The sequence below is a fragment of the Erinaceus europaeus genome, chromosome 12 (genome assembly GCF_950295315.1).
Source record: "Erinaceus europaeus chromosome 12, mEriEur2.1, whole genome shotgun sequence".
NCBI classification, from domain to species: domain Eukaryota; kingdom Metazoa; phylum Chordata; class Mammalia; order Eulipotyphla; family Erinaceidae; genus Erinaceus; species Erinaceus europaeus.
The window spans coordinates 101,356,249-101,379,834 of NC_080173.1; the positions used below are offsets into that span (position 1 = coordinate 101,356,249).

General features: G+C 53.8%; 2 protein-coding genes and 1 long non-coding RNA gene across 7 annotated transcripts in view; all 3 read left to right on the forward strand.

The window, feature by feature from the left end:
- Nucleotides 1-10,437, forward strand: part of KIF15 (kinesin family member 15) — a 66,980-nt gene extending 56,543 nt beyond the window's left edge. For all 5 annotated transcript variants that reach the window (XM_060204822.1, XM_060204824.1, XM_060204823.1 and 2 more), the window contains 8 exons: nucleotides 309-410; nucleotides 947-1,111; nucleotides 2,700-2,809; nucleotides 3,626-3,698; nucleotides 4,427-4,464; nucleotides 6,409-6,574; nucleotides 8,521-8,652; nucleotides 10,296-10,437. In XM_060204822.1, the coding sequence (XP_060060805.1) occupies nucleotides 309-410; nucleotides 947-1,111; nucleotides 2,700-2,809; nucleotides 3,626-3,698; nucleotides 4,427-4,464; nucleotides 6,409-6,574; nucleotides 8,521-8,652; nucleotides 10,296-10,358 (849 nt within the window). In that variant the 3' untranslated portion in view covers nucleotides 10,359-10,437. The remainder of the gene's footprint in view (nucleotides 1-308; nucleotides 411-946; nucleotides 1,112-2,699; nucleotides 2,810-3,625; nucleotides 3,699-4,426; nucleotides 4,465-6,408; nucleotides 6,575-8,520; nucleotides 8,653-10,295) is intronic.
- Nucleotides 10,438-13,301: 2,864 nt separating this feature from the next.
- TMEM42 (transmembrane protein 42) lies at nucleotides 13,302-17,199 on the forward strand. The gene is made up of 3 exons (XM_060202476.1): nucleotides 13,302-13,530; nucleotides 14,862-15,008; nucleotides 16,847-17,199. The coding sequence occupies exons 1-3, from the start codon at nucleotides 13,324-13,326 to the stop codon at nucleotides 16,985-16,987; spliced, it is 495 nt and encodes a 164-aa protein (XP_060058459.1). The 5' UTR covers nucleotides 13,302-13,323; the 3' UTR covers nucleotides 16,988-17,199.
- Nucleotides 17,200-17,480: 281 nt separating this feature from the next.
- LOC132542107 (uncharacterized) lies at nucleotides 17,481-19,659 on the forward strand. Its single transcript, XR_009553257.1, has 2 exons — nucleotides 17,481-18,426; nucleotides 18,726-19,659. It is a non-coding gene; the product is annotated as an uncharacterized LOC132542107 (long non-coding RNA).
- Nucleotides 19,660-23,586: the final 3,927 nt, after the last annotated feature.

Genomic DNA, 23,586 nt, shown 5'->3' on the forward strand with positions numbered 1-23,586 from the left:
CTTAATTTCTTTTCAGACTAGTAATAAGTTCCTGGAAAAAAATAATGTTAAAAGCCTGTTTCATACATTATGGGAAACTTGAGCCATGTGACCTGTATTATTACTCCTCTCCCCTCCCCCTCCTCAGCTCCCTGCCCACCCCCCACCCCCCCTCGTTCACTGTCTCTCCTTCCCGCCACAGCTATGTCTGCGGTGGGGACTGACCGGGAGACTGTCTCAGGCAGTCAGTCCAGTGCTGCAGTGACCCTGCACCACTACCCCCCCATCACTTTCTGACTTGTAACCTTACGTCTGCCCACTTTCCCTAGCTAACCCAAAAGAAGGAGGAAGTGGAACAGAAAAAGAAGGAATATAACCTCAAAATGAGACAACTAGACCTTGTGATGGAGACCACTACAGAGGGTCTGCAGGTACTTCCGGAGGGGGCGGGGCGGGGTGGGGGCATTTTAGGAGCAGACTGTCTTGTGCGAGGAAAGCCAGGAGATGACACGCACTAATTTCTTAAGAAAAGAAACATTCACTAACGCCTTTTTCCTTTTCACTTGATTAAAAAGCTACCAGTGCTTTTTTGTTGTTTTGGTTGGTTGGGAATTAGAATTAATGGCAACCGGGCAGTGGTGCACATAGTAGGAAGTACAAGGACCAGAGCAAGGAGCCGGGTTCGAGCTCCCGGCTCCCCACCCGCAGAGGGGGTCACTTCACAAGCGGTGAAGCAGGTCTGCAGGTATCTCTCTGTCTCTCTCCCTCTCTGTCTCCCGCACCCTCTTCATTTCTCTCTGTCCTGTCCAGTAAGAGGGGAGAAATGGTTACCAGGAGCAGTGGGTTCATAGTGCTGGCACCGAGCCCCAGCCGTAACCCTCGGGTGACAAGCTGGACAGCTGAGTCTTCTCTGTACACTGTGACATGCATAATAACCACGTCTGTAAACTGTGACTTGACTGGTCAGAGCCCTAGGACGCCACCGCCCCTCCAGACACGCCAGGCTAAAGTGCTGGAAACACAAGAACAGGAGATAGAAGACAGAAGAGCCTCGAAGGTTTCCTTGGAACATCTTGTAACCAAGCTCAATGAAGAGAGAGAAGTAAAAAATGCTGAGATCCTCAGAATCAAGGTAACTCTTTCAGTAAGTCAGGATAAGCTCTGTCTCTCCTGAATAGCCAGGGTTGACCGCGGAGCGCCTAGCGCTGGCGGCGGCGGCCACGTCTGCAGACCTCGTCCTCTAACCTGGCCTCTTCTACGCGCTTCTGGCAAATCGTCCAAGTGTCACGAGCTGCTGCCTCTCAGCAGCGGAGAGCATGTGTTCTTGATCCTCTGTCATGCTGCCGGCCTGCTTTCAGGCCCCTGCCAGTGGAGCAGTCAAACGCTGTTAGTTCATTGGAGACTTGAAAGTTGTGTTTTATCTTATGAAGACTAAGACTGAAAATTTTTTTTTTCCTGTTTCTTTTTTTAATGTTGCTAGACTGTTACACATGTGTGCTCTCACCACTTCCAGCTGGGTTTTTTCGACAGAGAAAGAAGACCACCCTTCTTTGTTGCAGCTGAAGCTCCCCGAGCGTGGTGGGACCCCCGGCGTGGTGCCATTCCCAGGTGGAGTGCCGGCTACTCGCACCTGCGCTGCCCTGAGAGCCGGGCACCCTTCCTGCTGGCTCCCTGCATGCACATTGGGCTACTGGATCTTCTTACTGATGCATAAGATTTCTTTCTTTTTAAAAAGATTTTATTTATTTATTAATGAGAAAGACAGGAGGAGAGAAAAAGAACCAGCCATCACTCTGACATGTGCTGTCGGGGATCGAACTCAGGACCTCATGCTTGAGAGTCCAAAGCTGTAAAGCTGCGCCGCCTCCCGGGCCACAAAGGCATAAGGTTTCTTTATATACTGGAGAGATTTGCTTTTACCTATAGTAACTGAAAATGCCTTTCTTTTGTTTGCTGTTCCATCTCGTGTTTTTTTTTTTTTTTTTCAATATTTTCCCTTTTGTTGCCCTTGTTTATTGTTGTAGTTATTATTGTTGTTGATGTTGTCATTGTTGGACAGGACAGAGATAAGTGAAGAGAGGAGGGGAAGACAGAGGGGGAGACCTGCAGACCTGCTTCACCGCTTGTGAAGAGACTTCCCTGCAAGTGGGGAGCCGGGGCTCGAACCGGGATCCTCGAGCTGGTCCTTGGGCTTTGTGTCGCTTGCACTTAAGCTACTGCACTATCGCCCGACTCGCCCATCTAGTGTTTTTTACCCAGATACTTAGGGTCGTGTTGGGGAGGAGGAGGGAGTGTGTTTGCACTAAGCTTCATTTAGGGTAGGAAGGTTTGCTTGGGTAGGTGATGTCAGGGGTATTGCTAGAGAGGTGTCGTGCCCTGGAGGATAGTAGTTAGGTGGGGTAGACAGCATGATGGTGTTGCACAGAGACTAAGCCTGAGGCTTTGAAGCCCCAGGTTCAGTCCCTTGCACCCCTGCTGGCCAGAGCTGGGCTGGGCTCTGGTATCGTACCTATTTCTCAGCATCTCATTAAAATAAAACAAAATATATTCTTTAACAAGGTGGTACATAGCATGTGAGGCTGTTGCTCTGTAGGGAGCTTTTGTTTGCTAATCCAGTGAGGAAGTCTGCAGACAATACCTTTTGTTGATGTGTTTTCTGAAAAGGAATATGGTTTGTTGATGTGTTTTCTGAAAAGAAATATGGTTTGATGTGTTGATAGGATCAGCTGTGTGAAATGGAAAGTGTGCGTCTGGAAGCTGAACAGTTAAAGGAGAAAAACTGGCTCCTGCAAAGTCAGCTAGACCATATCAAAAGCCAGCAGAACCACAGGTAAGGAGGCACCCACCCCCGGCTGAGTCCTGGCCCGGCTGGGCAGAGCTGGGTGGGTGTGTTGTGTCCCACGAGGCGAGGAGACTGATTCGTCTCTTGGTCTTGGTCTCAAATCAGCTCTGATGAAAGTAATGTTTTTTCCAACAGTAAGGAGAATAAGGCTTTCAGACCTTGCCTGAAAGGTCTGCAGGTGTCTGTCTTTCTCTCCCCCTCTCTGTCTCCCCTCCTCTCTCCATTTCTCTCTGTCCTATCCAACAACAACAATAGCTACAACAATAAAGCAACAAGGGCAGCAAAAGGGAGTAAATAAATTAAAAAAAAAAAAAAAGAAAGAACTATTGGGATAAATTGGACCAGACTGCTGCTGCTTAAATGGGGGAGAAATACATCAGCAGTCTGAGGCCCAAGAACTCCTGTAGAATAAGGGAGAGACCTGCTTCACCGCCCGGGAAGCGACTCCCCTGCAGGCAAGGAGCCGGGGGCTCGAACCGGGATCGTGACGCCAGTCCTTGCGCTTGGCGCCACGTGCCCTTAACCCGCTGCGCTACCGCCCGACTCCCAATATAGTTTGTTTTTAATGAAACTCAGAGAGTCCAGAGCACTGCTTAGTTCTGGCTTATGGTGCCGGGGACTGAACCAGGGGCCTGAGAGCATCTGGCATGAAAGTCTTTTGTAGAACCATTATTTCACAATCTCCCCAGGACATCCCCTGCCACCGTTTTGTTTTGTTTTTGTTGGAACCTCACATGGGTGCTTACCGTCCTCCGAGCCAGTGTTTTGACTCATTTTTCCATCTCCTCTTCCTCCACTGTCCAGTGCACAGAATCTTCCCGAGAAGCAGCAGCTGAAGGCTGAGCAAGAGCAGGTGATCAAAGAAAGACTTGCCCGGGTATGACTCCTCCATGCCGAGTTGCTTGTTCACTGGAGCGGTGCTTTGTGTTACCATGTTTGGGTCTGTAGTGTGGAAATCATGTCATGAGGTGTCTAGTTCTCTCTCTCTCTCTCTCTCTCTCTCTCTCTCTCCTGTCGACATCTGCTGTGTACACTTGGGCACAGCTGCGGTCTGTGTTCATGGGTGGTGAGCCTTTGGCTCTGCGTAGTCTTCTCTGTCTGTTTTTATTTTATTTTCAATTTTATTTGTTTTAGATTTTACTTATTTATGAGAAAGATAGGAAGAGAGACAAAGAACCAGACATCACTCTGGCACATGTGCTGCCGAAGATCCAACTCAGGACCTCATGCTTGAGAGTCCAAAGCTTTACCACTGCACCGCCTCCCGGACCACCAATTTTTTATTTTTCAACCAGAGCACTGCTCAGCTCTGGCTGCTGCTGCTGCAGGGGATTGAACCTGGGACTTTGGAGCCTCAGGCATGAGAGTCTCTTTGCAGAACCATTATGCTGTCTCCCCCTGCCCGTGTTCTCCATCAAGAAGCCAGTGTTGAGTGCTAATGTAAGGGCAGAAGACAGAGGAGTATATATCCACGTCCCCGTTTCTGTGTGTGTAGTTAGCGTTGTGGGAAGGTGTGTTGGTTTTACCATGCGTCAGAGTCATTTATTTTCAGTCTTTTGGGCAATGTTATGTAAGAACTAAGGTCACATCTTAATTTTTTTACAGAATAAATTAGTTGAAGACATGCTGAAAATGAAAACAGAGTAAGTGTCCTCTTTTCATAATCAAGTTCTTATTCATCTTTATTTTAGTCTTCTCTAAGGGAAGAAATACGTGAGTGCTTTTACATATCGTATATATAAGTAAACTGTAAGGTAAGTCCCGCCTTTTTTGCTGCAGTAACAAGTGAGTGCAATACATGTGTACATAGTCTTTTTTAGTGGCTTTTCCCCCCCTAATTGTTATGAGCTAGGACAGAGAAATTGAGAGTGGAGGGGGGCAGAGAGGGCGGAGCAGACTGGGAGTTGCGGAGCAGTGCAGACAGGTTCACAACTGCGTGCGGCAGCGCCTGGTGAGTGGGGAGGGAGGGCCCGGGTCTTCTCTCCACATGGCCCTTCTGACGTTCCAGGGGATCCATTCTGAAGAAAACACCGGCCTGGAAATGTGATCATAAAAGCTGTATTCAATTTTATGTTGGCAAGCCCATAGGTGTTTATAAATTAAAAGCATATTTACTTAGGAGGCCTACAAGGGGCTAACCATCTTATTTTATCGGCTACCAGAATCCTCGCTCGAGCTGAGTAGCTGCGCAACCACCCACTGCTTCTGGACACTTTTCTTCCCTCTCTGGTTTCCAGCAGAGGCAGAGAGCTGCAGCCCTGCCCCACCGTGTGGTGTGAAGCGTCCCTCTTGCAGGTGGGGCCAGGCGCTCGAGCCCGAGTCCCCGTACCCACCGGCATGACTCCTGGTGCCCCATGCCACATCCTGGTGGCAAACAGTTCTGCAGAGGCTGTGAAGTTCCCCGTGCTGGGCTGGGTGGCGGCACCCTTGGTGGAGCACACGTGCTACAGTGCTTGAGGACCCAGGTTCTAGCCCCCGACCCCTACTGCAACGGGGAAGCTTTGGAAGCAGTGAAACATACAGCGCTCACGCTCGCTATCTCTCCCCCCCCCCCCCGCCCCTCTCAATTTCTTCTTTGTTTGATTTTATGTTTTTGGAAGAAGATAGGGCTGAGACAGGGAGAAAGAACTAGACATCCCTCTGTGACAAGTGCTGCCGTAGGTTGAACTCGGGACCTCATGCTTGAGAGTCCAGTACTTTATCCACTGCACCACCTCCCAGACCACCTCTCTCAATTTCTCTATCTTTATCCAGAACAAATAAATAAATATATTTTAAAAATTAAAAAATACATTAAGACTAATTCCTAATTCCATGGTGACTTTGTTTCTTCTTTTTTTTTTTTTCCCTCCAGGTTATTGCTGGGGCTCGGTGCCTACACTACGAATCCACTGCTCCTGGAGGCCATCCCCCCCCCTTTTTTTTGCCCTTATTATTATTATTACTGTTGCATAGGACAGAGAGAAATTGAGAGGGGGGAGAGAAAGTGAGACACATGCAGGTGGGGAGCCGGGGCTTGACCAGGATCCTTATGCTGGTCTTGTGCTTCGGCCCACATGTGCCCAACCCACTGCGCTACTGTCCAGCCCCCTCTTATGTCTCCTCAATTGGTATTTGGGTAGAGTATAAATTCTGGGGTCGGGTGGTAGCATGGTGGGTTAAGCACACTTGGCTTAACTCCCCCGGCTCCCCACCTGCAGGGGAGTCGCTTCACAGGTGGTGAAGCAAGTCTGCAGGTGTCTGTCTGTCTTTCTCTCCCCCTCTCTGTCTTCCCCTCTTCTCTCCATTTCTCTCTGTCCTATCCGACAGCAACAACAACAACCATAATAATAATCACAACAATGATAAAACAAGGGCAACAAAAGGGAAAAAATGGCCTCCAGGAGCAGTGGATTCATGGTGCAGGCACTGAGCCCCAGTGATAACACTGGAGGCAAAAACATAAATAAATCAAGCAAGCAAGCACAAAGGAGTGTCTGCAGCTTCTTATTCCCTGTGGTTCTGAGTCCTGGGCTTGAGGCCGTGTCTGAGTCCTCTCTTCCAGGTCTGCTGCTAGTGATGCCACAAGGTAACGTTTCTTTTCACAGACTGGAAGAATTGCACGGCACCCTCCAGAGCAGAGAGATGGACTGCCGGAGGATGGCAGAGGAAGTGGAGCGAACTAGGAGTCTGGAATCTAAAGCCTTTCAGGAGAAGGAGCAGCTGCGGTCAAAGCTGGAAGAGGTGAACGAAGAGAAGGAGAGGGTCTTCCAGGTGTGTCTGCGCCACTGTTGTCGCCACTCGGGACCTGTGAGTGGGCGGCCAGAGTGAGTGCGGGAGGCTCTGGGTTCGCACCCAGCACTCATGAGGACGCCAGAGACAAAAGGGGGATGAGTGGTCTCTTCCTCCTGTTCTCTTCCTCTAACAAAATAGAAAATAAAATGTGGGCCAGAGAGGACACATCAGTTCATGTGTCAAGCCTTAACTTCACACCTGGTGTCCATTAAAATAAAAGAATAGGGGAGTCGGGCTGTAGCACAGCGGGTTAAGCGCAGGTGGCGCAAAGCACAAGGACCACATAAGGATCCCAGTTCAAGCCCCGGCTCCCCACCTGCAGGGGAGTCGCTTCACAGGCGGTGAAGCAGGTCTGCAGGTGTCTATCTTTCTCTCCTCCTCTCTGTCTTCCCCTCCTCTCTCCATTTCTCTCTGTCCTATCCAACAATGACAACAACAATAATAACTACAACAATAAAAAAAAAACAACAAGGGCAACAAAGGGAATAAATAAATAAAATAAATTTAAAAAATAAATAAATAAATAAAAATAAAAGAATAGGGGGCGTCTACGGTAGCGCAGCGGGCTAAGCGCACGTGGTGCGAAGCGCAAGGACTGGCTAAGGATCCTGGCTCCCCACCCCAACAACGATGACATCAATAACAACTACAATAACTACAATAATAAAACAAGTGCAACAAAAGGGAATAAATAAATAGGAGAATAGATTAAGTCACTTGTGATTGGCTATCCTAGCATTCAGAGTTGCTGTCACACCCACAGATGCGTGGCCACAAATCTAGGGACATGGGCTCTCTGTCTCTTGTTCCCTATCTTCTTGAATAGCATAAAATGTTACTTTTTAAATTTTTTTAAAAGAACACTGCTCAGCTCTGGCATATGGTGGTGCGGGGGGCCCTAGGATTCCATAGCCTCACGCACGAGAGTCTCTGCATAACCATTATGCTGTATAACCACTATATATATATATATATATATATATATATATATATATATATATATATATATATATATATACTGTATAACCATTATTTGTGTAACCATTATACCTCTGCCCCTGCAATATATATATATATATATATATATATATATATATATATATATATATATATATATATATATATATATTGTTTTTTTTTTTCTTTTTAAACCGGGAATGTATATTTCAGTCTGCCTGGAAATACTTCTTTCTGGAACTTTGCCCTTGTTTTTTATTTTTATTTTTTTTATTGTAGTTATTGTTGTCATTGTTGTTGGATAGGACAGAGAGAAATGGAGAGAGGAGGGGAAGACAGAGAAGGGAGAGAAAGACAGACACCTGTAGACCTGCTTCACCGCCTGTGAAGCGACTCCCCTACAGGTGGGGAGCTTGGGGCTCAAACCCGGATCCTTACGCCCATCCTTGCGCTTTGTGCCACCGGTGCTTATCCCGCTGCGCTACCACCGGACTCCCTGGAACTTCAGATACTGAAATTAAGTGGTTACATGTGACAGCACCTCCCAGGAAGCAGCCATTATAGGAATCTGAAATACTAGTTTTTGCAAAATTGGAAAAAAAAATTTTCCTGTTTCCTTTTTAAGAGCACTGCTCAGCTTTAGCTTTTGATGGTGCTGGGCATTGAACCTGAGATCTCTTGAGTCTTAGGCATTGAAGGTTTTACAGAAAGTGCTGTGCTATATCCCTGATAATTATTCATTTATATTAATGAAAAAATATATATGTGTATATTTATACATGAAGAGAGAGACCATAACACTGCTCATTTCTGGGTTGTGGTGATGTGGGGATTGAACCTGGGACCTCAAAGCCTCAGGCATGAAAGTCTGTTGCAGAACCATTATGCTGTCTCCCAGCCCTTCCTTGACCTTTAAATATGAACAGTAAGAGCAGCTGGTTTCCCTTCCCGGGTTGATCTGTCTGCAGGAGATGGACCTGTTAAGGAAGCAGGTGGAATGTCTTGCTGAGGAAAACGGAAAGTTGGTAGGTCACCAGAACCTGCATCAGAAGATTCATTACGTTGTCCGGCTGAAGAAGGAGAACGTCAGACTCACCGAGGTGACCTCACAACTAGTCTGAACGAGATGGGCGGGTGCCGCTCTAACTAGTGACTCAGACTCACCGAGGTGACCTCAGAACTAGTCAGAACGAGATGGGCGGGTGCCGCCCTAACTAGTGACTCAGACTCACCGAGGTGACCTCAGAACTAGTCTGAACGAGATGGGCGGGTGCCGCCCTAACTAGTGACTCAGACTCACCGAGGTGACCTCAGAACTAGTCAGAACGAGATGGGCGGGTGCCGCCCTAACTAGTCACTCAGACTCACCGAGGTGACCTCAGAACTAGTCTGAACGAGATGGGCGGGTGCCGCCCTAACTAGTGACTCAGACTCACCGAGGTGACCTCAGAACTAGTCTGAACGAGATGGGCGGGTGCCGCCCTAACTAGTCACTCAGACTCACCGAGGTGACCTCAGAACTAGTCTGAACGAGATGGGCGGGTGCCGCCCTAACTAGTCACTCAGACTCACCGAGGTGACCTCAGAACTAGTCTGAGCGAGATGGGCGGGTGCCGCCCTAACTAGTCACTCAGACTCACCGAGGTGACCTCAGAACTAGTCAGAACGAGATGGGCGGGTGCCGCCCTAACTAGTGACTCAGACTCACCGAGGTGACCTCAGAACTAGTCAGAGCGAGATGGGCGGGTGCCGCCCTAACTAGTGACTCAGACTCACCGAGGTGACCTCAGAACTAGTCTGAGCGAGATGGGCGGGTGCCGCTCTAACTAGTGACTCAGACTCACCGAGGTGACCTCAGAACTAGTCAGAACGAGATGGGCGGGTGCCGCCCTAACTAGTCACTCAGACTCACCGAGGTGACCTCAGAACTAGTCTGAACGAGATGGGCGGGTGCCGCTCTAACTAGTGACTCAGACTCACCGAGGTGACCTCAGAACTAGTCTGAACGAGATGGGCGGGTGCCGCCCTAACTAGTCACTCAGACTCACCGAGGTGACCTCAGAACTAGTCAGAACGAGATGGGCGGGTGCCGCCCTAACTAGTGACTCCTTCTCCATCGCGGTGCTATCCCGGCATATTGCATTCACACTCCGTGCGCTTCAGGCTCTTTTTAAGTGTTATCTAGTTTAGAAATTGAAAACTGGGGGGAGGGTGGTGGCGGCGCACCTGATTAAGCGCTCATGTTACAGTGCTCAAGACCCGGGTTCGAGCCCCCGGTCCCCGCCTGCAGGGGGAAAGCTTTGCAAGTGGTGAAGCAGGGCTGCAGGTGTCTCTCTGCCTCACTCCCTGTCTACCACCCTCTTCCCTCTTGATTTCTGTCTCTATCCAATAAATGAATAAAAATTAAAAAATATTTTTAGCACAGTGAAAATTGGGGAGCCAGACGGTGGTGCACCTGGTTGAGCACACATGTTACAGTGCACAAGGACCCAGGTTCAAGCCCCTGGTCCCCACCCAAAGGGGGAAAGCTTCATGAGTGGTGAGGCAGGGCTGCAGGTGTCTCTCTGTCACTCCCTTCCCTCTATCTCCCTCATCCCTCTCAGTTTCTATCCAGTAATACATAAAAAATAATTTAAAAAAAATAAATTGAAAATTGTGGTTTTTCGTTTGAAATTACACCAGGAATAACTCCTTCTAGAAGTACAGGGGCCTTGATTTTTCTTTTTCTTTTTTCTGCTAACAGGAGACAGAAAAGTTGCGTGCTGAAAATATCATTTTAAAAGAAAAGAAAAAAAGTGAACCATAAGGATCCTGGTCAGCTGCCTTGGTATCACCTGTTCTGAGCCTTCTCCCTCCTTTATAAAGACCTGCCCATGTGAACTGCAGACTGACTGGAAGGACTGTCGTCTTTGAATGTATGTGTGTCCCGGGGGCGGGGTTGGAGGTAGTAGCAAACCCTGACTTTTCTGGAGAGCGTTCCGTGTCTGTCAGAGTTGGAAGCAGCTTCTCCTGTCTGAACTAGAAGCTGCAGGTGGGCTCACAGCGGGTGCGTCCCCGCTCGGGTTCTCCTCAGCCGGTGCCACCATCTCTGTTGGCCGTCACAGCAGAAGCTCTTGCGACATGCGGATGCTCCACGGGAACGTGAGGGTAACGCCTGCTGTGTAGCTCGTAGCAATAGCAGTTTTTAATATAAAATATTTTTGTACTCCCAAATTAGTTATTATCATGAGCATTTTTTTTATGGTTATAAATATAATTTCCAGAATGTAAGGCTGAGTTTTTTAAAAATAAACGGTGAAATGATTTGCAGGACTGGCTCATTCTTTCATTTCTTTTCTTAAATTTTTTTTCCCTTTTTTTTTTTTTTTTGTTGTCCTTGTTTTTTCATGTTTTGTAGTTGTTATTGATGTCGTTGTTGTCAGATAGGACAGAGAGAAATAGAGAGAGAAGGGGAAGACAGGGGGGAGAGAAAGACAGACACCTGCAGACCTGCTTCACCACCTGTGAAGCGACTCCCCTGCAGGTGGGGAGCCGGGGGCTTGAACGGGATCCTTATGCTGGTCCTTGTGCTTTGCACCACCTGCACTTAACCCGCTGTGCTACCACCCGACTCTTTTTTTTTTTTTTTAATATTTATTAATGAGAAAGATAGGAGAGAGAATGAACCCGACGTCACTCTGGCACATGTGCTCCCAGGGATCGAACTCAGGACCTCATGCTTGAGAGTCCAAAACTTTTTTTCACTGCGCCACCTCCTGGACCACAATTCTCTCATTTATTATATATCTGGTGGGAACTTACTGTGTGGAGGCCCTGATCACCAATTAAGAAAGTAAACACCCACCCACAGGGATCCTGCTTTGCAAAGGGTGGGGAAAGTCTGCTGGTGCCTTTCTCTCCCCGGCTTCCCTTCCCTCTGTTCTATCCCACAATAACAATGGAAAAAAGGACCTTCAGGAGCAGTGTATTCATAGTGTAGGCACTGAGCCCCACGATAACCCTGGAGGCAAAGTCAAAAAAGCAAGCAAGCAAGCAAAGCCCACTGTCTTGGGGAAACTTCTCCAACGTGTGTTTTCTCTCTCCCCCCCGTTATCTTCTGTTAGTACAGTATTTTAAAAATAAAATAACTTCCCTGGGAAAGTGGAAATAGCCCTTCATAAACACGAAACACATTAGTTCACATTTACTATACAACTGGTAACTTTCACGGTGAAGACTATTTTGCAGACTGGGGATGGTGCAGTGTTTGATCGGTTGAACTTGCCAGGGTGACGAGCCGCCCTGGGTTTGATCCCCAGCACTGCCTGCGCCACAGTGATACTCTAGTTCTTTCCTTGGTGAACAAACAGATCTCCGAGTTGAGCTGTTGTGCACCAGGTGTATGTCTTATATAGATAGGGCCCTGACACGAGTGAAGGGTGCTGAGCGCCACTCCTGCTTGCATGTGGGCCTGCCTGGGAGCCGCGGCTGCAGGCCGACTCTTCCGGTGGAGCTGTGTCCTCGGCAGCTGCAGTGATGACTTTATCGATTTATTTTTTGCCTCCAGGGTTACGCCACTGGGGCTTGGCGCCTGCACTGCGAATCCACGGCTGCTGGTGGCCGTTTTCTCTGCATTGCCTTAGGACAGGGGGGGGCGGCTAGAAGGGAGACTTTCAGAGCGCAGCCCGGCCCCTCGCACCAAATTCTGTAAAAATGCTTTTACTGCAGTGGACCAAGCCCGGGACGCTCGAGGGCGAGGTCGGGAGTTCGCCCCCAGCCATCCCGCGCCGCCGGAGTGCTGCCCTAGTAAAGGCGTAAGCAGATCACCCCGGGGAAACAAGCTACCTCCTTGACTGGGTAGACACAGAAGGCGGGAGGCAGTGCACACCGGGCCAGCTAGGGCAGGGGCGGGGGCGGGGGCGGGGGCGGGGGCCGGGGCGGGAGACCGAGGCCCAGCTGCACCCCTGCACGGCCGGAGGGGGCGCCCTGCACAAAGCGCTGGGCTCTGGAGCGTGAGGTCCTGAGTTTGATCCCCGGCAGCACATGTACCAGAGGGATGTCTGGTCCTTTCTCCTTTCTCATTAATAAATTAAATCTTTAAAAAAAAAAAAAAGTAGGAGAATAGAAATAATGTAAATGGAGTGACATGGAGTTTGGGGTTTTTTTTTTTTGATAGAAACAAATTGACAGAGGAGCAGGAGGTGGAGAGACAGAGACACCCGCGAAGCTTTGCCCTGCAGGTGGGAGCTGGGGACTTGAACCCGGGGCCCTGCGCGCGGTAACGCCTGTGCTTAGCATTGTTTATGTATCCGAGAGAAACATCTAGAAATTGAAAGGGAGGAGGGCGGCAGGGAGAGAGACACGCCTGCTCCCCGCAGGTGGGGACCAGGGGCTTGAACCCAGGTCCATGGCACCGTGGAGCGCGCCTGCGCCACCCCCTTCTTCCTTTTCCGCGGAGCCCTGCTCAGCTCTGGCTGGCGGCGGGGGTCGAACCCGGGCCGGGGAGCCTCAGAGGCGCCTCCCCTCCCCTCCCCTCCCCTCCCCTCCCCTCCCCTCCCCTCCCCTCCCCTCTCCTCTCCTCTCCTCTCCTGCCAGAGCCGCTTCTGCGACGACACCCGACGACACCCGCGGCTCCGGCTCCGCAGCATCTTCTCCGCCCCGGCCCCGCCCCCGCCGGCCCCGATTGGCTGCGCGGAGCACGTGGCGGTGCCGTCACGTGAGACTGCCGTCCAATCAGGGCGCGCGGCCGGGCGGCGCAGAGCTGGGCGTGAGGGGGAGGGGAGGGGAGGGCGATGGCGGCGCTGAGCGCGGGGCCCGGGGCGCGGCCCGCGGAGGGCGCCGTGTACGCCTGCTGCTACCCCGAGGCGCACGCCGACTTCCCCCCGCACCTGCAGGCGGGCGCCATGCGCCGCCGCTTCCTGGGCGTCTTCAACTGCCTGTGCGCCGGCGCCTTCGGGGCCGTGGCCGCCGCCTCCGCCAAGCTGGCCTTCAGCCACGAGGTGCGGCGGGCGGGGCGGGGCGGGGCGGGGCCGAGGTCCGCCGGGAAGGCGCGCCGCACCCCTGCACCCTGCACCCCTGCACCCGCCTCCACCCCTCTGTACCCTGATCCACTCCCTGCACCCTCCTCCACCCCTGCATCGTCCCCCTCCCCTCTACACCCTCCTCCACCCTCTCCCTCCCTCCCCCTCCACCCTCCTCCACTCTCCCTTGCACCCTGCTCCACCGCCTGCCGCCTCCTCCACCCCTGTACTCTTCTCCATCCCCTGCACCCTCTCCGCCCCCTTGCACCCTCCTCCACCCCTGCACCCTCCCAGCACCCTCCTGCACCCACCGCGCTCTCCCGGCGAGCCCCGGGCAGCACTGAGGGCGGGGAGCCGGCCGCCCGTCCCCCGCGGCATGCTGGAGGCGTGTGCAGGCACCGAGGACAGGGGTTGTGATGAGACCGAGCCCGCAGCCGCGCAGCCCCGCAGCCCCGCCGCCCCGCCACCAGAGCCCCCGTCACAGCCCCTCCTCCGGCAGCCTCCCTGCTCTTCCCTCCGGGAGCCTGGACCCGAATTCCCTGGGGAGCAGACGGGGCAGTTGTGCTGCGTGGCGGCTTCTCCGCTGCACGCGGGTCCCACGTCTCTCTCTCCCTAGTGTGCGGGGCTGGCGGGGGCTGGGGGACACGCGGCGGCCGCCCCCGGAGGTCAGGGAGGTCAGGGCGGCGGGACTGGTGGGGACCGGGGACTCCGACTCGGCCGGGTCTCCGGGATCCAGGGCCACGGGGTCCTGCGGAGGCGCTGGCTTCAGGGAGGAAGAGCCGCAGGCCCGGCCCGCACCCCGCCCCGCGCCCTGAATGGCCAAGCGAAGGAGGAGAGGAGATGCGGGGCTCCAGGCAGATGGTCTCAGGCGGCCTCCCCAGGCGATGCTTTGAGCAAGCCGCTCCACCTCCCCCGCCCCTGTCTGTCTGTCTGTCTCTCTGTCTCTCTGTCCCTCTCTCCCTCACACACACACACACACACACACACACACACACACACCCCGTGAAGCCAAGTGAAGGAACGGACGTGAGCACCAGAGCACCGGCCCGGAGCCTGGCTGTAGCCCGCGGGTGGGGGACCCGGGGCCGGACACCGGGCCTCTGCCTGCGGCAGGCTGGACGGTGCTGCCCCGCGCCTCGGGTGGCCGAGTTCGGGCTCTGGGACCAGAAGGCCACCTGGCGCGTCCCTGCGACCCTGCGTCACGCGGCCCACGGGGCGACACGGGCTCTCGTAAGCCACGCAGCTCCGCAGAGCTGTGGGGGCCCGGCCGGCCCGGCTGTGGGCTGAGGCCGCGTGGCTCCCTCCCGCAGGTCAACGTGGCCTACAGCATCCTGGGCATCGTCATGATGGCCACCGCCAACTCTCTGATGTGGACGTTCTTCAGCCGGGGCCTCAGCTTCTCCATGTCCTCAGCCGTCGCCTCTGTCACGGTGACGTTCTCCAACATCCTGAGCTCGGTGAGTGGCCGGAGGGAGACGGGCACCTTGTCCCACACGCGGGTCCTCGGCTTTCTCAGTGGGGCAAAGAAGGGGCCGGGACAGGCCGGGCGGGAAGAAGGGGCTGGGACAGGCCGGGTGGGAAGAAGGGATCAGGACAGGCCGGGCGGAAAGAAGGGATCAGGACAGGCTGGGTGGGAAGAAGGGACCAGGACAGGCCAGGCGGAAAGAAGGGATCAGGACAGGCCGGGCGGAAAGGAGGGACCGGGACAGGCCGGGCGGGAAGAAGGGACCAGGACAGGCCAGGCGGGAAGAAGGGGCCAGGACAGGCCGGGTGGGAAGAAGGGACCAGGACAGGCCAGGCAGGAAGAAGGGGCCAGGACAGGCTGGGCGGGAAGAAGGGGCCGGGACAGGCCGGGTGGGAAGAAGGGGCCGGGACAGGCCAGGCAGGAAGAAGGGGCCGGGACAGGCCGGGTGGGAAGAAGGGGCCAGGACAGGCCGGGTGGGAAGAAGGGACCAGGACAGGCCGGGTGGGAAGAAGGGGCCGGGACAGGCCAGGCAGGAAGAAGGGGCCGGGACAGGCCGGGTGGAAAGAAGGGGCCGGGACAGGCCGGGTGGGAAGAAGGGGCCAGGACAGGCCGGGTGGGAAGAAGGGACCAGGACAGGCCGGGTGGGAAGAAGGGGCCGGGACAGGCCGGGTGGAAAGAAGGGACCAGGACAGGCCGGGTGGGAAGAAGGGACCAGGACCGGCCAGGCAGGAAGAAGGGGCCAGGACAGGCCGGGTGGGAAGAAGGGGCCGGGACAGGCCGGGTGGAAAGAAGGGACCAGGACAGGCCGGGTGGGAAGAAGGGATCAGGACAGGCCGGGTGGGAAGAAGGGGCCGGGACAGGCCGGGTGGAAAGAAGGGACCAGGACAGGCCGGGTGGGAAGAAGGGGCCGGGACAGGCCGGGTGGAAAGAAGGGACCAGGACAGGCCGGGTGGGAAGAAGGGACCAGGACCGGCCAGGCAGGAAGAAGGGGCCAGGACAGGCCGGGTGGGAAGAAGGGGCCGGGACAGGCCGGGTGGAAAGAAGGGACCAGGACAGGCCGGGTGGGAAGAAGGGATCAGGACAGGCCGGGTGGGAAGAAGGGGCCAGGACAGGCCGGGTGGGAAGAAGGGATCAGGACAGGCCGGGTGGGAAGAAGGGATCAGGACAGGCCGGGTGGGAAGAAGGGGCCAGGACAGGCCGGGTGGGAAGAAGGGGCCGGGACAGAGGCCGGGCAGCAGCAGAGCCTGCTGCTGCTGCTCCTCCTCCTCCTCTTCCTCCTCCTCCTCCTCCTCCTCCTCCTCCTCCTCCTCCTCCTTCTTCTCCTCCTTCTTCCTTTTTTTTTTTTCTCTATCACCAGAACACTGCACAGCTCTGCCTTATACTATAAAAAGAGCCCTGAAAACAAAACCACACTTGTCCGCTGTTCCTGTAGGGCAGAGCCTCCTTCTCCAAAGTCAGCCATTAAGCTTCTGCCTCCTGGTAGCCTGAGCCCTGTCAGGTTATTTGAAAAAATGATTTATTTATTTATTCATGAGAAAGACAGGAGGGGAGAGAGAGAACGAACCAGACGTGACTCCAGTACATGGTCCCTGTCCACTGTGCCGCCCCCCAGACCACCCCCTGTAAGGTTCCTCAGGTTAGGAGCCACGTGGGGAGGCCGGGCCACTCGCTGGCGTGACGGCCGGTCTCGGCATGTCGGACTCCCAGGCCCAGGCCCAGGCCCGTCTGCCCGTCGTCCCCGGGAGCCGGTCGGCCAGGGCGCTGTGGCTCCTGCTCCCCACGCGGTGCCCGGCCCGCGGCTGCCGGCTGACTGCTGTCTCTGTCCCGCAGGCCGTCCTGGGCTTCGTGCTGTACGGAGAGTGCCAGGAGGTGCTGTGGTGGGGCGGCGTGTTCCTCATCCTCTGCGGACTCACCCTGGTCCACAGGACCTTCCAGCCGGTCGCCAGGATCTTCCCTCACAAGATGAAGTAGCGCCAGGCGGCTGGGTGGACCGACTGGAGAGACGGCGGTGCGTCTGGGGGCTTCTTCCCCGGGCGACCTCCGTGTGCGGCGCCACACTGAGCGGACCGACCCCAGGCCGGGGCCGCTCGGGGAAGCGGGTCTCTGAGCGAGGGGCCTGGAGGGTCCCGGCGGCCCCGGCTCCCGAGGGGCGGCTGCAGCCTGTCCGGCCGCGGGTGTTGTGTGTCTCGGGCCGAGCGGCCGCCTGCAGGGGTCTGGGGCCAGGTGGTAGCTGGCAGGGCCGGTCCCAGAACACGCCGGGCGCTCGGACAGCTTCATGCCCAGCTTCATGCCGGTGTGGGCGTGTCGAGCGTGTGTGGCACGGAGGACGGCGGGACTAATAAAGCCTTTTTGACGGAAGCTCAGGCTTGCAGGCACGGCCTCTTCCTTGTCTCCTACTCTCCGGGGTAGGCGGGAGCCGCCCTTGTCACTCAGTCTGTCGGCTGGCTGACTTGGGAGAGGACGCCCACTGTCCGGTTCTGGCTTCCAGTGCGGGGCGGGCCTGAAGCCTCGCAGGCCTCCGGCTGGCGAGTTGCTGCTATAGCAGACAGTAAGGCCGAAAGTCGGCCGAGCTCCACCCTGCCTCCTTCCTCTCTTTGCCCCAGAGCGCTGCTCAGCTGTGGTTTACGGTGGCACGGGGAACTGAACCTAGGACCCCGGAGCTTCAGGCATGAGAGTTTTCTCAAACCGTTAGGCTACATTCCCGTTCTAGCAGTGAGGTGATTGAGGCTGGGGAGACGGAGTGAGCAGCCCAAGCTCGCACAGCTCGGGGTGCCGGAACCCAGTGTCGGCTGAGGGCACCGGAAGCGCCAGGACCTGACGGTCCATCCCGGGCCGTCTTGCCTGTCCCACCGGACACTGGAGGCCAGGGAGGCCCGTGGACGTGGAGCCCGTGCACAGCATTCGCCAGAACCCAAAGCCCGTTTGCACCCGCCGCCCTGCCTCTGAGGGTGTCTGATACTCCCTGCACCATTCCAGGTCTCTGATCTAGTCTGGCTCTTCCCGTCAGAGGGCAAAGACCATTCAGGGCTTTGCAGGGTGTGCTCGCACCCAGGCGAGGTGAAACGGGGAAGAGGTCCACCTGGGAGCAGGCCCTGTCCTGCGGGGAGGCGGCTGGTGCTGACCTGGGACCCACACAGAGGCCTCCAGGGTGCAGTGAGGCGCCTCTAAGAGGAAGCTCAGTCCATTTCTTCTTTTTTTTTTTTGCCTCCAGGGTTATTGCCGGGCTCGGTGTGACACCACGAGTCCACGGCTCCGGGAGGCCGCTTCCCCATTTTGTCGCCCTTGTTGTCTTTTTTCAGCTCCCAGGGAGATGATGCGTGGTGGCTGGAGAGTGGAATTAGCGTTCAAGGCCCTGAGATTGATGCTTAATACCACATATGCCAAAGCAGTGCTCTGTTCTCTTACCTCTTGTAAAATAAGTAAATCTCTTAAAAAGGAATTTTTTAAAAAATTTTTTAAATATTTATTTTATTTATTTATTCCCTTTTGTTGCCCTTGTTGTTTTATTGTTGTAGTTATTATTGTTGTTGTCGTTGTTGGATAGGACAGAGAGAAATGGAGAGAGGAGGGGAAGACAGAGGGGGAGAGAAAGACAGACACCTGCAGACCTGCTTCACCGCCTGGGAAGCGACTCCCCTGCAGGTGGGGAGCCGGGGCTCGAACCGGGATCCTTATGCCGGTCCCTGTGCTTTGCGCCACCTGCGCTTAGCCCGCTGCGCCCCGCCCGACCCCCAAAAAGGAATTTTAGAGGGGCAGGGTAGATAGCATAATGGTTATGCAAAAGGCTTTCATGCCTGAGAGCCTCAGCTTCAATCCTCAGCACAACCACAAACCAGAGCTGAGCAGGGAGGGCTCTGGGGGGGAAGAAAAAAGAGAGAAAGAAAAGAAAAAAGTCTAGGGTCCAGGAGATAGCTCAGCCGGTAGTGTGCGTACTTTACCGTCAGCAAAACTGGGAGCGCCAGGCAGCGGCACACCCGCTAGAGTGAACCTGTCGCCGTGTGCAAGGACCGGGGTTCAACCCCCGCAGCTCACCTGCTAAATCTTCACAGGCTGTGGAGCAGCCGCAAGTGTCTTTCCTGCTCTCCTTTCCTGCTCCTCTCTGTCAAAACAAAGGAAAGAAAAATACAGGGTCTGTGAGGACAGAGGCTGTCATGCAGGCACTGAGCTCCTTAGATGGCAACTAGTGGAAAGAAAACTGTTTGACAACCCAGCATTGTGGCTCAGGAGGGCGCAGTGCACGAAGGGCCAGACGCTTCAAGTGTGAGGTCCTGAGTTCAGTTTCTACGTCGAATGAGCCAGGATGGTGCTCAGATCCTCAGCTTCGTCACTGTGTGCACACGGACACACGGACACGCACGCCACCCTGGCACTGGGGATGTCCACAGATGGTCGAGTGCTAGTACTCTGCTCTCTCTCCATCTTCCTCTTCTCTGAGAAAAAAAAAAGGGGGCCAGGTGGTGGTGCACCTGGTTGAGCACACATTACAGTGTGCCAAGGACCCAGGTTCAAGCCCCTGGTCCCCACCTGCAGGGGGAAAGCTTCATGAGTGGTGGAGCAGGGCTGCAGGTATCTGTCTCCCTCTCCAACCCCCCTTGATTTCTGGCTGTCTCCATCCGATAAATAAAGGAGAATGGAAGGCTGGACCAGGGATCAGGAGCGGCATCACACTCAGAGCTGGGAACTTTGTTAAGATGCAGAGTGAGCCTTGGTTCGAGCCCCCATCCCCCATGTGCAGGGGGGAGTCGCTTCACAGTTGGTGAAGCAGGTCTGCAGGTGTCTGTCTCTTTCTCTCCCCCTCTCTGTCTTCCCCTCCTCTCTCCATTTCTCTCTGTCCTATCTAACAAATACATCAATAACAACCATAACAACTACAACAATAATTTTTTAAATATTCCCTATTTGTTGCCCTGTTTTATTGTTGTAGTTATTATTGTTGTAGTTATTATTGTTGCCGTCATTGTTGGATTGGACAGAGAGAAGTGGAGAGAGGAGGGGAAGACAGAGGGGGAGAGAAAGGTGAAGCGACTCCCCTGCAGGTGAGGAGCCGGGGACTCAAACTGGGATCCTAATGCCGGTCGGTCCTTGCGCTTTGCGCTACGTGCACTCAACCCACTGTGCTACTGCCCAACTCCAAACAATTTTTTTTTTTAAGGCAACAAAAGGGAAAATAAATATAAAAAAATTTTTAAATGCAGTGTGAGAATCAGATCTGGGTGAGCCGGAGTCTCCACTTCTGACAAGCTCCTGGGAATACCAGTGGTGTTCCTAGACTATGCCTTTTTGGCTTCCTTTTCTTGGTGATTGATTTATTTTATGAGAGACCAGAACACTGGTCTACTGAGACAGGAATGGATTGTGGGACCCAGGCTTGAAAAGCTTGTGTTCAGCCCAGAGCCACCTGCCTGCCTGCCAGACCACCTTGGGAACAGTGGGAGGCTAGGTGCTTCTTCGCTGTGATATACTTACCATGAGATGTTCCCCTCGCCTTTCATGAAAGAACCCATGCTAACACCCGTGAAGTGACAACACCTGTAAGTGGGAGCCAGGTGGTAGCGCTGCGGGTTAAGAGCACGTGGCGCAAAGCGCAAGGACGAGTGTAAGGATCCTGGTTTGAGCCCCCGGCTCCCCACCTGCAGGGGAGTCGCTTCACAGGCGGTGAAGCAGGTCTGCAGGTGTCTATCTTTCCTCCTGTCTGTCTTCCCCTCCTCTCTCCATTTCTCTCTGTCCTATCCAGCAACAAAGCAACGTCAACAATGGCAATAATAACCGCAACGAGGCTGCAACAACTAGGGCAACAAGAAGGGGGAAAAATGGCCTCCAGGAGCGGTGGATTCATGGTGCAGGCACCGAGCCCAGCAATAACCCTGGAGGAAAAAAAAAAAAAAAAAGGAATAAACAAATAAATATTTAAAAAATAAGAAAAAAAAATAAAGCACCTGTAAGCCCAGTCACCATTCCAGGGACGGTGTGGGAAGCAGCCGCAGTGCCCCTGGACACGAGCTGGTGCAAACACAGGCCTCACGCCTGGACACCAGAGGCTTGGGGAGGTAGCCAGGCCACCTAGAGCCTCAAAGCTGGACTTGGAGTTCTAGTCTGAAATGCACCGACCTTGGGTGAGTTCCTCCATCTGAAACGGAATTGCTACCTGTCTGTCCAACAGGAGAGCTAGGAGAGCCAAAGGGGACAGTCAGGAGGGAGCCGTGAGATAGGTCACCTGGGAGAAGCCTGCTTTCCGTGCAGGTGGCCCAGACTTCAGCCCCTTACACCACGTGGGGCCGGCTTTGGTGCTGCAGCAGTTCTCCCTCTCCCTGTCTTTCTCGTTGTATTGGGGGAAGTTCAGTTGACTTGGAACTGTGACTGCCCAACAATGACAGGAAAGTACACCAGCTCAGATGGGAAGATGGCCTGCGACTGGGGACCCCCGGGCCCCTCAGCTCCGGGGCCGTGTTTGTGCCCTGGCCTCTTCAGGGGTGAAGATGAATGGTAAAGAGGTTTAGGAACCTGGCTGGGCACCCATTAGTGACAAGGACCCGGGTTCCAGTCCCTGGTCCCCATCTGCAGGGGGGGAAAGCTTTGCAAGTGGTGAAGCAGGGCTACAGGTGTCTTTCTCCCTCTTTTTTTTTTTTTAATATTTATTTTTCCCTTGTTTTTCACTGTTGTTGTAGTTATTGTTGTTATTGATGTCGTCGTTGTTGGATAGGACAGAGAGAAATGGAGAGGGGAGGGGAGACAGAGAGGGGGAGCGAAAGACAGACACCTGCAGACCTGCTTCACCGCCTGGGAAGCGACTCCCCTGCAGGTGGGGAGCCGGGGCTCGAACCGGGATCCTTCCGCTGGCCCTTGTGATTTATGCCACGTGCGCTTAACCCGCAGCGCTACCGCCCAACTCCCGTCTTTCTCCCTCTTTATCTCCCTTACCCTCTAGATTTCTGGCTGTCTCTATCCAATGAATAAAGATTAAAAAAAAAAACACTAAAGAGGGGGGCCGGGCAGTAGCGCAGCGGGTTAATGCACATAGCATAAAGCGCAAGGACCGGCGTAAGGATCCCGGTTCGAGCCCCAGCTCCCCACCTACAGGGGGGTCACTTCACGGGCAGTGAAGCAGGTCTGCAGGTGTCTGTCTTTCTCTCCCCCTCTCTGTCTTCCCCTCCTCTCTCCATTTCTCTCTGTCCTATCCAACAACGACAGCAATAATGACAATTACAATAAGGCAACAAAATGGGGAAAATGGCCTCCAGGAGCAGTGGATTTGTAGTGCTGGCACCGAGCCCTGAGCCCCAGCAATAACCCTGGAGGCAAAAAAAAAAAAAAAAAAAAAAAAAAAACATTAAAGAGGGGCCAGGCAGTGGCACATCTATTTAAGTGCACAAGGATCCAGGTTCAAGTCCTTGGTCCCCACCTGTAGGGGGAAAGCTTAGCGAATGGTGAAGCAGGGCTGCAGGTGTGTGTGTCTCTCTCTCCCTCTCTCTCTCTTCCCTCTCAATTTCTTGGTCTCTGTCTAATAATAATAAAAAAAAAATCACTGTTTGGGGCCAGGTGGTGGTGCACCTGGTTGAGCGCACATGATCCAGTGCACAAGGACCCAGGTTCGAGGCTCTGGTCCCCACCTGCAGGGGGAAAGCTTTGTGAGTGGTGAAGCAGGGCTGCAGGTGTCTCTCTGTCTCTCTCCCTCTCTACCCTCTCAATTTCTGACTGTCTCTATCCAATAAATAAAGATAATGAATTTTTTAAATGAATAAAAAAATCACTGTTTAAAAATAAAGGGTTAGGATCAGGGCTGTGGAGACAGCAGAATGATTCTGCAAAAGACTTGATGACTGGTTCTCAATCTCCTGCACCACCCCAGAGCCATTAAAATAAATTAAAAAGGGAGTCGGGCGGTGGCGCAGCGGGTTAAGCACATGTGGCGTGAAGCGCAAGCACCAGAGTGAGGATCCCGGTTCGAGCCCCCGGCTCCCCACCTGCAGGGGAGTCGCTTCACAGGTGGTGAAGCAGGTCTGCAGGTGTCTGTCTTTCTCTCCCCCCTCTCTGTCTTCCCCTCCTCTCTCCGTTTCTCTCTGTCCTGTCAACAACGACGACATCAATAACAGCAACAATAATGACTACAACAATAAAACAAGGGCAACAAAAGGAAATAAAGAAATATAATTTAAAAGTTAAGTAATTAAAAAATGGGGGCTGAGCAGTAGTGCAGCCGGTTAAGTGCACATGGAACCAAGTGCAGGGGCTGGTGTAAGGATCCCAGTTCGAGCCCCCGGCTCCCCACCTGCAGGGGAGTCGCTTCACAGGCAGTGAAGCAGGTCTGCAGGTGTCTGTCTTTCGCTCCCCCTCTCTGTCTCCCCTCCCCTCTCCGTTTCTCTCTGTCCTGTCCAACAACAACAACAATAACAACAATAAGAGCAACAAGGGCAACAAAAAAATGGGGAAAACGGCCTCCAAGGGGAGACAGTATAATGCTTCTACAAAGAGACTCTCGTGCCTGAGGTTCCAAAGCCCCAGGTTCAATCCCCTCACCACTATAAGCCAGAGCTGAGCAGTGCTCTGGTAAAATAAAAAAAAAATAAAAAAAA

What these genes read in the sequence shown, in the direction of transcription:
- TMEM42 (XM_060202476.1), top strand. Translation starts at nt 13,324, where the DNA reads ATGGCGGCGCTGAGCGCGGGGCCCGGGGCGCGGCCCGCGGAGGGCGCC. An exon ending in AGCTGGCCTTCAGCCACGAG is followed by an intron (nt 13,531 to 14,861) that starts GTGCGGCGGGCG and finishes TCCCTCCCGCAG; the next exon opens with GTCAACGTGGCCTACAGCAT. An exon ending in TCTCCAACATCCTGAGCTCG is followed by an intron (nt 15,009 to 16,846) that starts GTGAGTGGCCGG and finishes TCTGTCCCGCAG; the next exon opens with GCCGTCCTGGGCTTCGTGCT.